This window comes from Melozone crissalis, unplaced genomic scaffold (assembly GCF_028551555.1).
Source record: "Melozone crissalis strain CALT ecotype California unplaced genomic scaffold, PUWL_Pcris_2 ptg000033l_1, whole genome shotgun sequence".
Lineage (NCBI taxonomy): Eukaryota > Metazoa > Chordata > Aves > Passeriformes > Passerellidae > Melozone > Melozone crissalis.
Window position 1 is genome coordinate 9,891,679 of NW_026535811.1, and position 13,266 is coordinate 9,904,944.

At 45.6% G+C, this 13,266-nt stretch overlaps 1 protein-coding gene across 1 annotated transcript in view; it reads right to left on the reverse strand.

Moving 5' to 3' along the window:
• The window catches only part of STAB2 (stabilin 2), an 80,921-nt gene that overhangs the window by 4,027 nt on the left and 63,628 nt on the right, over positions 1-13,266 (reverse strand). The window contains exons 51-62 of the mRNA XM_054282014.1: positions 12,656-12,802; positions 11,543-11,599; positions 10,425-10,548; positions 9,314-9,463; positions 7,452-7,556; positions 7,006-7,113; positions 5,861-6,054; positions 4,028-4,169; positions 2,720-2,853; positions 1,882-2,047; positions 1,543-1,649; positions 451-570 (exon numbers count right to left, since the gene is read on the reverse strand). Of these exons, the coding sequence (XP_054137989.1) occupies positions 451-570; positions 1,543-1,649; positions 1,882-2,047; positions 2,720-2,853; positions 4,028-4,169; positions 5,861-6,054; positions 7,006-7,113; positions 7,452-7,556; positions 9,314-9,463; positions 10,425-10,548; positions 11,543-11,599; positions 12,656-12,802 (1,554 nt within the window). The remainder of the gene's footprint in view (positions 1-450; positions 571-1,542; positions 1,650-1,881; positions 2,048-2,719; positions 2,854-4,027; positions 4,170-5,860; positions 6,055-7,005; positions 7,114-7,451; positions 7,557-9,313; positions 9,464-10,424; positions 10,549-11,542; positions 11,600-12,655; positions 12,803-13,266) is intronic.

The following is a 13,266-nucleotide window of genomic DNA, read 5'->3' on the forward strand; positions in this document are numbered from 1 at the left end:
GAAACAATGTTTGATTGAAGGAATAAAGAAAGAATAAAAAAGGAAAAGCATAGAAATGAAGTTAGGAATGTATTCCTTTAATGTATTTGTAGGAAATACCAGAGCTGTATGCTGTTTTTTTCAAATAACTGTGCTCCATGCTAATGAGCCAGAACAGACTTCATCTCAGGCTGACTCCTTCGTACCAGGGTAACTAAAGTCCCTGATGGAAAAGTCTCTGTAGTGACTTGAAAACTCAATAACCTTGCACCCCTAACCATGGAAAGGAAATGGAAACACTGAATTAATGTCTTTTGTGAGCACAGTTGAAATTCTCTAGGGTTAAGCAGAAGTCACATCATACTAATATTATTTTTCTAAGCTTACATTTCAATGGGATGTAGAAACACATAATAGCTGTTTAAGAAGTGTTATTAGAACAAGGAAGGCAAAAAGGAGAAAAACCCTGACCTCATTTTCCTTTAACCCACTGTCGTTGGGAGCAAAGAGGGTGGCGTGCACTGACAGGTCTGTGAGGTACTGCAGGAACTCTCTCCCCTTCCTGGAGGTGTTGGAGTAAGCCATGATGTCCTGAGCAGAAAGAAAATCCAGCTTTACTAGAGAGCAATCGTGCACTCCCGTGTGGAGAGCAGAAAAGATGACACTGAACAAATGACAACAAAGGAACTCTGTTATTAGCCATGAAGCAGCTCTGAAGTGACTTTCCAAAGGAAGTTTGTATCCAAAACCCAGCTCCAGATGCTAATTTAATGAGTACATATTAAACTGATTTGCAGACATTGGGCCTCTGTTGTCTGTGAGGCTGCTGATACATATAGTGCCTTTCTGAGTAGTGACAAAAAAAGAACTCTTAACATTTTGTCTTTTCCCAGTAGCAGTTCAATGAAATTCCAAAGCACAGTGCCTCTTGTAATGCTTAAAAAGCTGTGCAGTCTCTAAGCTAAAGCTGCACCAGGCTTTTAATTCCAACTGGATTGTAGAACCCAGAAACCTCTTTGGAGCAAGTAGTTAAAAAAGTAGTAACTAAGTTCTGGTTTGCATTTAGACCAGATAGGTGCAGATTTAGACCACTCTGTCTTGGTGGGTGTGGGATTCACATTCTCTGAACATGAGCAAAGCAGAGAAGAGAACAATCAAAACAATTCTTATCTCATTTGCTGCTCCTGTTGTTTTGTGAATGAGTGGAATGTGCTGGAAGATTATTTACCTGAAGGAATTTGGTAATTGGATTCTGGTGTGAGTGTTTTGTTTTCTTGACCAATCTCTGCAAGCTGCGTCCTGATGGTTGGTCAGGAGACAGTCATGAGATCTTGTTCAGTTGAGTTCTTGTTCCATTTCAATTTAGATGTAGTGTAATATAGTACAAAATAATATAGTATAATAAAGTAATTAATTAGCCTTCTGAATCCATGGAGTCAGATGCATCATTCTTCCCAGACAAGGGGGTTGCCTGATTTATTATAGGTGGGCTAGCAAAGCAAATCCTGGATACAGCACTCAGGGCCTGCTTTGCTCCACTCCCGCCCCAGCCTTTGTTCCTACCGAGAGGAAGTTTGTCAGCGTTGGGAAGGACATCAGCACTTGCAGCAAGTTCCCACTACAGGAGATGCCATCCCCCACGTAGCCTGGCTTGCAGGTGCAGTTCACCTCTGAAAGGTACAAACAGAGAGAGCTGTATGGGCAAACAGCCTTTCCAATAAAGCTTCAGGCTGCCCTGTGCCTGAAAAATGAAAAAAACCTCACCTGCTGCTTACAAGTAAAGTTAAAAAAGAGGCAGAGTCTCTTGCAGTGTTATCTACCAGCCTGTGGCTGATGGAAGGAACCAAACTCTGGGCTGCTGCTCTCATTTTCACAGAGGGATGAGGCAAAGGCCCCTCTTACCTTTCTCCCTGTAGCAGAAAACATCCCAGGTTTCGCTCAGGTTGACTCTTCTCCCGTAGTCCACGATGCCGACGTACCCGGAGCCGCAGTTTGGGGAGGAGAAGGCGGTGGGGTAGCCCACCCTGCCACCGTCCAGCCAGCCAGCAGAGCACAGGTGGTACCTCGCCTGCATCAGCACAGCCGCAAGGCAAAACTCAGGGGAAAAGCCGGGTGGTGGGGCTGGGGAACTGCACATGGAATGAACAGAGCCCCCGGGGCACTCAGGCAGCACCAGCCCTCATGTTTTTCTAAAGGTGCCTCTAAACAGTGTCTTCCTTCCTTCCAGAGTTGGAAGAAGCCAGAAAGAGACAGTCAGTCTGACCCACTCTTCTAAAACAAGTTTTGCAAACCCAAGTTGGGATGCTCATCACACTGACTCATCAGCCGTGTGTTGTCTATAACGTGCTCAAAGGAGGCAATATGGAAACGGGTCTGTTAACAGCATTTCAGGAAAAGATTCCTGGAGACTTACTTCAAAGAAATAAATAAAGCATACCTCTGAAGTGCACATTTAAGAAGTGTTAATAATTAAAATCCCCTTGAAAATACTCTGAAAACCTGACTACCTCGCACCCCAGCATCACTAGAATTAAGAACTTGGCAAATTATTTCAGCGTTGTGCAAGCACGCGTGAAACCAATAAACAGTCTGAAAATTGCTCCCAGCCAAACATACCCTGATGGGTGAAGGAAAGGAGGGAAAATGATGCTTAAGGGAGCAGCCCCCGTGCTCCTCCCTCTCCATTTACTCTGTGTCTCGGTGCTGTTTGGGGATGTCCTCCCTGGGAGCGCCTCCTCACCTTCTGTGCGTACAGCAGCTGCTCGTAGGTAGCCACGGTGGCCGACTCATTGGCACAGGCCTCCCTGGCCTGCTCGTAGGCCATCCTGTACTGCCCCACGGGGGACCTCAGGTGGAACACCCCCACCGTGGTGTCTGCAAAGAGAGACAAGGACCAGCTCCTCCTGAAGGGGCTCCCATGGTGCACAGTCAGCTGTGCCATACAAATACTTGTGGATTTTGTGAATTGTGATTAAAGCAAGTTGATTCCTCAGGGGTAGCGTTCCTACCTAGACTGCCCTCACATATGGCTTCATGATAAATTCATGTTCACATGTAATTGCTATCAAATATAACTTTTATAACCATTTATTGCTGGCTGGGGGCTATGTATAAATTACAAACAGGATGGGACTGCTAGGAACGCATTTTGAGCTGTTTTATTGTCCAGCATCAGTCTCATTACATGGTTATACAATGGGAAGATGCCATCAGCTCACATCTCAGGCAGCACTCTAAGAATTTATTGTTACAACTTACTTTAAAAGTTTTTTGACCAATCACACAAAGCAGAAGCATATTGACAGCAGTTCTATCCAACCACTATAAGCACACGTACCTTCAGTTAAAACAATGCTTGCTTATTTCAAATACAATACCTGCTTGTAAGCCTTAAAACACAATGCACAGAGCTCCATTATTAAGTTTAGAACTTCCTAATACCTTGCTAGATGTATTTTTCTGCAGCTTAGGGAGTTATTCTAGACAAGCATTAATACACACCATTGTTCTATTTGTCATGACTTTTCTACTTCTTACATAATTTTTCTGCTGACCTATCTCATGGCTGCTGCTTAGCTCTAATCAGAGTTCTGCTGTCTCTGAGGCCTGCCTTTTGCAGCTTTCCCAAAACCCTCTGATTTTGAGGATTCCCACAATGTTCTAGCTGTAATCTCATTTCATGGGGATATTAAGTAGAGGCCTGAGTGATTTTACAGCTCCTGGTCACTGGCCTCAGGGCACAGGGCTGGTGGTGTGCAGGGGGCGTCCTCCTTGTCACAGATATGTTTTCTGAAAAATACCTTTGCTAGGATTTCTCTCATGAGAAGCTGAGAGGCCTCAGAAATTAAATGTAAACAATTATTATCTGCTGCTGTGGAATGCAACAGGTGCATCTGTGATTGGTCTCATGTGGTTGTTTCTAATTAATGGCCAATCACAGCTCCAGCTGTGCCAGGACTGGTCAGTCACATAAAATAGAGAATCAGCCTTCTGTAGCATGGAGTCAAGATTCTCATCCCTTCCCACAAACACCCCCACCCCTGCTCACCTTGGAAGTGCAGGTCAGCACAGGCAGCATCGGGGTGGCACTGCCCATTCTCCTGCAGGCAGCGGTCCAGGGGCAGCTGCATCACGGAGCAGTTCAGCCCATCACCAATGAAGCTGCTTTTGCACTCACACCTGCGTCTGCCCTGCTCAGGGAGAGAAGGGAAAAGGCCAAGACAAGCATTTAACTGATGTGACACCCGTGTTTCAGGCAGCATTCTTGTAGGGAGATACAGTGTGGGTAAATGAAGGTGGTATAGAATGTAATCTTATCCCTTAAAGAGTTGCAGCTGGGTTAATTACTGAAGATTAGGAGCAGGCCTGATGTTAACAGGACACACCTGTAGCCAATAAGAAGAGTGTTATAAAAGAGTGGATTGGTGGGACCGGGAGTTAGTTGGCTGCTGTGAGGACAAGGAAGAGTCCGTGCCTGGAGGAGCTGCCTACAGAAAACATCAAGGAGGTATGAAACTCTAGCAATATGGAACCCTTGGAATGTAATGTAATAGAACTCTTGCAATATAATGACAACACATTCTGGACTGCTGGGGAAATTTCACTTGATTTAAGCAGGAATGGACAAACAGAAAAGTTGCTACTAACAAGTGAGCCAAGTGTTTACACATGTATTGGGTGCTTTGCTGAATTAACACCAAAGCATAATTTCATCCACAAAGTTAATAACATGCACTGGAGGGTTCCATGACACGTAATTTACAAAAATGGATGGCAAACATATCAAAATTATATTTAAATATCTGGGCATGGAAGCAAGCATGGAATTTAACAGCCCACTGCTAGTAATAAATGAGAGCTATAAGCCAAGCAGGAATTGGTGATATCCAGGGACTGTAATGGTTAACAGCTGGAATAGATTATCAGCAAGATTTTTCTAGATCAGCCTAGATCAGGAAGGCAGCTCAGGCAAGACACAAAAATGGAATGGAGAAGTGATCCTGTAAGCACCAGGACAAATGCTGGATCAAGTCACCTGCACAGGTTTTCCCTAACCACACTGACTATGTGCATCATGGAATGTGGCTGCAGAGCTTTTCAAGTTGAGTTCAAACAATCAACAAGTGACACTTTTCTCCCAGCTGTCCCTTTGTTTGGCTTCCAAAATGTATTTAATTTTAATCCAATAAATTTGTGTTGCAAATAAGGATAGACAGTTAGGGAGAGCCAAGATTGGGACAGAAAGACTATGTATGCAAAACATCCCAGGTTCTGTGTTACCCCATTCCCCAGAGCAAAGATGTTAAAATGTTTCTCAGCCTTCAGCTGAGGCATGTCACCATGATATTTTCTGAAAAATCCTCTTTGCCCAGGATTTTCTCCTGGGAAGCTGAGAGGCCTCAGAAAACAATGAAAAATATTATTATCTGATTGCTTGGGGGTGTGGTCTGGAGATGTTTACCAACAGGTGCATCTTTGATTGGTTCCATGTAAATTGCTTTTAATCAGCTGTGTCAGACTCTGAGGAGTCAGTCACGAGCTTTCATTATCATTCTTGTTTAGCCTTCTGATGTCTCCTTTCTCTTTCTATAGTATAGTTTTAGTATAGCATTCTTTCAATATAATTAAATATAAAATAATAATTCAGGCTTCTGAGAACATGGAATCAAATTCTTATCTCTCACCTGATCATGGGGACCTCACAATACCACAGAGACATACCAAACAGATGTGGAAAGTAGGTTGGAGCTAAGTAAAGGTTGTTTTGGAAAACAGAGATTTAGAGAGGTACAGGGTGTGATCCAGCCAGAGGAGATTTCTGCTGGCACCAGGGAGAAACTCCTCAGACTTCCCTGCTGGGGGCTGAAATAATTCAACTTACAGGTCCTGCGACAATGCAAATGGCATGCTCGTGGCAGCCTCCATTGAAGCCATCAGCACAAGGGTTTATGGGCAGGCAGGTGAAGCCATCTCCCTTGTAGCCCTTCTGGCAGCTGCAGAAGACTTTCACCCCGTGCTGTGTGCATTCAGCAGCCTTGTGGCACCCACCATTGTTCTGTTTGCAAAGTTCTGTAGCTGCAGGGAAAAAAAAAAAAAACCAAATCAGTAAAGTCTGCTTTTAAAGAGGATGTTCCTCATAAAGACAAACCATCACTTGTAGGGGAATATAGTGTGGGTAAATGAAGGTGGTATAGAATGTAATCTTATCCCCTAAAGAGTTGCAGCTGGGTTAATGACTAAAGATTGGGAACAGACCTGATGTTAACAGGCCACACCTATAGCCAATTAAGAGTGTTATAACAGAGTGGATTGGTGGGGACTGGAGTCAGTTGGCTGCTGTGAGGACAAGGGAGAGTCAGTGCCTGGAGGAGCTGCCTACAGAAACATCAAGGAGGTATGAAACTCTGGCAATATGGAACCTTTACAATATAATGATATTAGAACTCTTGCAGTGTAATGACAACAATCACCAGTCCTTTCATACTAAAAATACTGGAATACTTGTTGGGGGGAAAAAAATCTGTTTCCATTTCCTGAGGTGTTACTGAATCTCTCTGAGTCTATCCCTTATGGCTCTGACAGTCTTGTCAGGATGATCTTGATTCAGGAGATGTGGTACCAACCTTCAGATTTCTGGCCAGGTAATTCTGGAGGATGTAAGACACCTGTCTGACAAAGAACAACTGTTTCTGTAGCAGTGTCACCAGGGAACTGCCTTGCCTATGGGCATAAAAAAAAATCATAGGATCATTTTTGTTGGAAAAGCCCTTTGATATATCTTTGCGTCCCACTGTAAGTCCTCTGAGGGAAACCCTGCTGTCTTCAAAACCTGACTGAAGTGCACTTGCTGCTCCTGCTTGGTAAAGCCCGGAGAAGTCTGATTTAGAAAAACCTGAACATCCTATATCCTAAACTTGTTTCACCTACTGCAGAGTGGAAGTTTTCAGGGTGGGCAGTGACTGCATTGCTGTGTGTGTGCAAGAGGGAAGAACCTTTCCTGTGGCCCTGGGTGGGGTGGGAGCTCACCTGTGCACGTGATGCCATCCCCATCGTACAGGGGCTTGCACTGGCACGTGTTGTTCTCCGTGCAGACGGCGTTGGGCGAGCAGCTCGGGGAGCACACTGGGGGCAGAGCTGCAGGGAAGGCAGCACAGCTGGAATCAAACAGCTCTGGAACCACAATGCCCCCCTTTCATGCAGGAGGAGAACCCTTAGTACCAGTCTGGCTAACTGGAAAATTTATAAGAATTTTATTTTTTGATTGCCACATCCCAAACCCTCTCCATAAGGGGAGGCAGGAACTCATATTGCCTTATCACAAAAGAGGAGACAGTGGGGTGAAGGGAGCAGAGTTCCTAAGTGCTCCTGACATTTTTAAACCCTTTCTGTCATATCTATGGAAGCCTTCTGTTGAACTGCAAGCAGTTTCAACCCCTATCTCCATAGACAGACTGGTGAGAGCAGGCACAGACCTAGCTTGGTTTCACAGAGCCGGCCAGTCCATCCTGTTTCACAGAAACATCGTCCTGTCCCAGAGTATCCTTCATCACACTGCCCATTGTTCTTGCATTCACAAGCTGGAAAAGAAACACAGAGATCATGTGCAGAGGGGGAAAGTCTTTCTCTAGAGAAACATCATCATGCCAGTTTAGATACAGTATTATGCAGAAATAATTTAGATGCGTCTAACTTCATGGTATTTCACCATGAGGGCAGTCAAGCAGAGGAGTAGACTTTGCAGAGTGGTTGAGCAATTGTCATCCTTGGAGGTTTATCAAGTCCTGGCAGGAAAAGTCCTGAACAACATGAGCTCAGAACTGACCCAGTTTTGAGAAGGAGTTGGGCTAGAGACTTTCTGAAACCCCTTTCCAATCTGAGTTAACCTGTGGTCCTGTGATTTTATGATTGGCATTTATTAAATATCCCTCTGAAAATGAAAATGAGTATTGACCTGCGCATTGCAGTGGAGTAGGAAACTGCAGCAAGAGCTGTGGCAGGAAAGAGTTAACAGCTGAACTGAAGACCCAGACAAATCAGTCCTAATGAGCAGCACCTGTTAATTGTGGGGAGGCCAGAGAAAAACAAGTGCTTGGCTGCTCTGTGGGAGGAGGCCCAGCTGAGCAAGGAAGCCAGATATGAGGTTAGTAAGCTTTTCTGTAAAATGGAGACAAGTTACCTGTAATTTCTTTTTTTAAAGTTTCAGATATTTTTGTGACTAAAAGCTTTTGGATTCCTTCAGTTCCTTTTATAGGTGAGGCATTTCTGCTTCTGCCCTCCAGCCTGAGGTGTAATGGTCTGTTTAACTTATAGGTGATGTTTTTTCCTCTCCTCTTTGGGCCCTGCAATAACTTATGTGCTGAGCCCTTCCAAAAGAATGATTCATGGCTCTCTGTTTTATAATGTTATGCTGCAGCATCCCTTATGGTCTCACCCTTCCTCTTGAAATATTGTTGTTTAGAGAAGAAAATTATGGGGATTTGTGCAACCGATTTTTTGCATACCTGTCCTGCTGAAAAGGAGCTTCACTTGCTGGCTTCTTAAATGTAATTTGATTAGTTAATTTTTGTCTGGCTTAAATCTGCTCCAAAGGAAGGGGCTAAAAATTTTTCTCTTAAATTTCATAATTTGGTTTCTAGGTAATGGCTGATGTGTTTTATGCTACAGTGTGTTATAAAGTGGATGAATTGTAGGTAGTTATAATCCTGAGACTCTGTGTCCAAGCCTGTTGTTTTGCCTATAACCCCCCCATCCTATGTGCCTCAGGAGCAGCACAGGTGCACAGGGTTAGGATGGAAGCATTAATGTTGTAACTTCTTATCCGAAAGGCTTTATGTCAGGGAAACATTTAAGTTTAAAGGGAAATATTGATCCTCCTGCCACCTAGTTTACATTTGAAGTGAGAGAGAGGCGCATTTTGTGAGCAGCTGCTTGGCTGTCCCCTCTTCACAAACAGCCCTCGCCTTGGTGTCCCTTTTCCAAGTAACATGTGGCCTCCTGCATTCCTTGAGGAGCCATGTTACTAACATGCTCTCTTAAGCTTTATGGGGATGGAGGAGAAAGCTGTGCTGTAGCTAAAACCACTTGTTGCTGGAGTTCCTGCTTCTTTTCTATAACTGATGTACAGTGTAAGAGTAGGAGGTCCTGTGCAGCACAGCCCTGCAACCTTTGCCTGCCCTTATCTCCTCCTCCTTTCTGAGATATTGTGCCGTGCCGTGGTGTAAGGAGGCACTTGGGAAAAATACTGATATTTAGAGGGCAGCTTTCTTGGCTTGCTCAGAAGCTCCCTGCTGTCAGAGCAGTTTAGTTTGGCAGTGGGAGGGGAGCTCAGACGTACCCCTGCAGGTGAAGCCGTATCGGCCGGGCAGGCACAGCTCGCACGCGGTCCCGTTGAAGCCGCCGCTGCAGCGGCACTCTCCCGTCCCCGTGTACCCATCATCACAGGAGCCATGGCCATTGCAGGGAGTCTCTGGGCCCCCTGGGCAAACTGAAAGAAAAGAAAAGTGGTTCTTGAGCTCATGTGCACGTTTATTCATTGTCACTGTTGGTTCTGTAAAAATCATCGAGTGGGGAGTGCTTCTAAATGCATCTCTCCTAAGGTGTGTAAAAGTGGCTGTGACACTTGGGACTACTGTGAGCCCTGTGCTCTAAGTTCCCTGACACACTTCCACAGCTCCTATCAGAAAGGTGCTGAGGATCCTTCCAGCCCTGACTTGTCAATGCTTGCTTGTTCAGACCCATCTGTGAGTGGCACTTCCCAAATCGAGCCTTTCTTGAGTGTCTCTGTGGGTCTATGTGCTGTCAGAGTAACCCCAAAGGCCCCAAATGCATGGGATCTGCATGTCTCTCTCTGTGAAACCAAGACAGAGCAAGCTGGCAGGGCTGTGTGTGGCTGGACCTCTCTGCCAGCAGAGATCCTGACCTGGATGGTGACCCGGTGTGCCTTCATGGGGGCTGCAGTACTGCTCCCCTGGCAGGTGAAGGAGAACAGTCTGGAAGTGTCTGCTAACAAACTGCTGAGATGGAGCCTCCCAAATGGTCTCCACCTGTTCAGAACTAAAATTTCTGAGCTTATTCTGCTGATGAATTCACTTGTCTGTGGCTGAGCAATTATGTACTGGTTCTCAGCTGTGTGCTGGTATTGCTGTGTGAACCCGAGCCTGTGTTTAAAGGACTTTCAGCTGGTGACCTGCTCAGCAGAACAGCCTGTACTCTCTCTGCTATCACTGTGGAGTTTAAAACTTGCTCTAAATGTGAGGCGATAATATGAATTGAAGGAGCATTTAACACCTTGTGCTCTTCAGCTCTTGCAACCAAGCTGCCTCATTTTGCAGCAGGTCTCTCCTCATGCCCCTTATCCCAGCTCTCCCAGTTTTGCCTGCTGGGCGCTGCACAGCTGCACTGGGGAAGGGGAGGGCACAGGATGGCCGTGTGGGTGGGAACCCTACCTTGGCAGTCTGGCCCGAAGTAGCCCTTGCAGCACTTGGCTACGTGGATGGCTAAGGAGCAGTTCCTGCGGCAGCCGTCCCTCCGCAGCCCGTAGGACTCGTAGGTGCACCACTGGATCCCTTCCTGTGGCAGCACGGAGACAGGAGGGGGAGAACACGGCAGAATGAGTGCTGCTGCATGGAGTTTGGGTTTTTCCTCTTTAAATTGTAGTTTCTGATGGGCATTGAATCAAAATGTGATGTGTGAAGGGGGCGGGTGGGAGATTCCCACCCCCTCGGATTCCTGGCATGCTGAGCAGCGTTCCTGGGAGCGCAGGGGTGCTCTGGAGTCACCTGAAGCACTTTTACACTGAGTGCTGTGTGAGGCCAACATTCCCCACCACCACCACTGTGAGACCAACAGGCATTCCCCAACACCTCCACGTGTTTGCCCATGGACAGCTTTGTCACTTGTTATAGATGGATGATGAGATGATTGGCTCTCGCAATTAAAGATAACTATTGTGTGAATATTAAGAAAAGCTTTAGTGCTGTACAGTTATGTTATTGTAGTTTGGATGCCCTCTGTTCTCCCCACAGTTCCCTTTCCCCCTGTATTGTTGCCATCACACAGCCTGGGCTGTCCAGGACAGGTACAAAGAAGCTGCACAGGTGTCCCTGGCATGGGGCAGGGGGGAATGGAAAAGCTTGGGGGTGCTCAGGGGGGCAGCATGGCAATACCTGACCTCCAATCTAGTGACAAGAAAGCAGTTTCCACTGATAAATGGCAAAGAAGAGCTGACTGACAGACTTTGGGAGGGGCCAGGGCTGGCTGATGCAACCCCCAGGGGTATAAAACACTGAGCATCCCTCTTGTAGATGAACTGGCCACGTGATATCCATGAGGGGCAGTTCCCAGCACTGTGAATTTTTCCTTATGTAGTCCTTTTGTTGTATTTTTAAGGTTTAATAAACATTTTAAAATTTTCAAAGTGAGCAGTTGTTTCTCGCAACTTAGTAATGTGGTAGCACTGTCAAAGGTTCTCTTCTTATTTATTCTAAGAAACCTTTTCTGGTTTGCTGTGAAGTATAGAGAAGAGCATGTTAGTCTGCTTATGTGTGAGATTTGAATGTTTTACCTTTGGTTTTGTCCCTGGAGGGCATTTGGAGTTACTGAAACAGCTAGCACAATGCCCCTGAAAAAGAGAAAAAGTATATTAAAATAATGGCTACAAAAAGCTATTTGACTTGGACAAAAAGTCAGTTTTATGAGAGCAGAAAAGGCAAAGTTTATTGCACTTAAAAAATTAATAGAAAACTGTAGAGGAGCAAGAGAGGAGAGTGACAACAAAGTAGTTGCAATAATTTAGTGCTGCAAAAATGGAAGAAAATAGTTTGGATACCTTAATATAAGTTCTGGAAGAGGAAACTGGTCTGGATTTAAAGAAGGAGGGAAGAGATAATGAATGTTCTTCAAACAAGTATTGATGCCATCTGTATTAGACCTGGATGTCTAATTTAGAGTACAGAGAAATGTTTGCTTCTCAGGAACTGCTTATGAGATGTGAGGAAATGGTATCTGTTTAATTTCATTTAATGACATCATAAACAAAAGGCAAGTTGAGCAGATGGGATATACAGAACTGTTGGTTTCATATTGAAATACATGTTCTGGTTTTTTCACTTCTAGGAAGTTTTTTCATACTTTCAAGTTAAACTGAAGTAAACTTGGTCTTGAAACTGTTTGAAGGTGACTTTCAACATTTCCCATTTGTGAGACCCATCACAGTTCATGGAGGAAACTTCCTCCATGCTAACAGTGCCTGTTCAGGTGTGTTAAAAACAAGAAATGTCAGAGACTGACGCAGAGTAGGCAGTTCTATATCTTGTGTCCTTCATGCCCTGTGCTGCCGGAGTAGCAATGCTGTTGTTTTTTAATAGGGGACTCTGTAAACGTGATCTCTAGTGTGAACTTCCACTAATTTAAAAGCATGACAGAAAGATTTGTCTTTGCTCAAGTTTTTGCTTGCAAGTTTTTTTTATGCTCTTCAGTGAGACCACTTGTCCTGTGTGCTGCTTTGAGTGGATACAGGATTTGTGTTGTGCTGCATCCTGTATCCTTGAGTGAATGCAGCCAGCCTGCAGCAGAGGGGCTTTCCTGACAGGAGTGCCGGAGCTGCAGGGAGTGTTTCCCCTCTGAGGTGCACATTGGGGTGTCTCTGCCAGGCTGGGGGACGCTGTGGGGCACTGACCATGATCTCCACGGTGAGGAAGCTGTCGCAGCGGCCGCCCAGGCTGGGCTCTGCCAGCAGGCAGTTGATCCCGTAGGCGACGCCACCGTCGAACTCCAGCTGCCGCTGCACCACCTTGCACTGCCCGTCGTTCAGGAACAGGGAGCCCTGGGAGAGGGGACAGGGCAGGTCATGAGCTGCTCCTCCTGCCTGAGGTTCTGCTCTCCTGCACCTTGCTCTTGGGGCAAATGGAATGTCAGAGTATCCTGTCAGTAAAATTGATGGCTATAGGGGCTCAAACCCGGTTGTGGGGTCTCTCTTCCTGTGGGCAGATGTTGGAGTTCCCAACACGGGAAGGATGTGGACCTGTTGGAGCAAGTCCAGAGGAGGGTCATGGAGATATTCAAGGGGCTGGAGCACCTCTCTGTGAGGATGGGCTGAGACAGTTTGGTCTGTTCAGCTGGGAGACCCTTCCAGTCCCTAAGTGGAGATATGTGAGAATTGGAGAAGGATTTTTAGTGTGGGCTAAAATGTGTAATAAGACAAGGGATAGTGGCTTTAAACTGAAAAAAGGTGAGTTTAGACTGGATTTTGGGAAGAAATTCTTTACTGTGAGGTTGGTGAGGCACTGG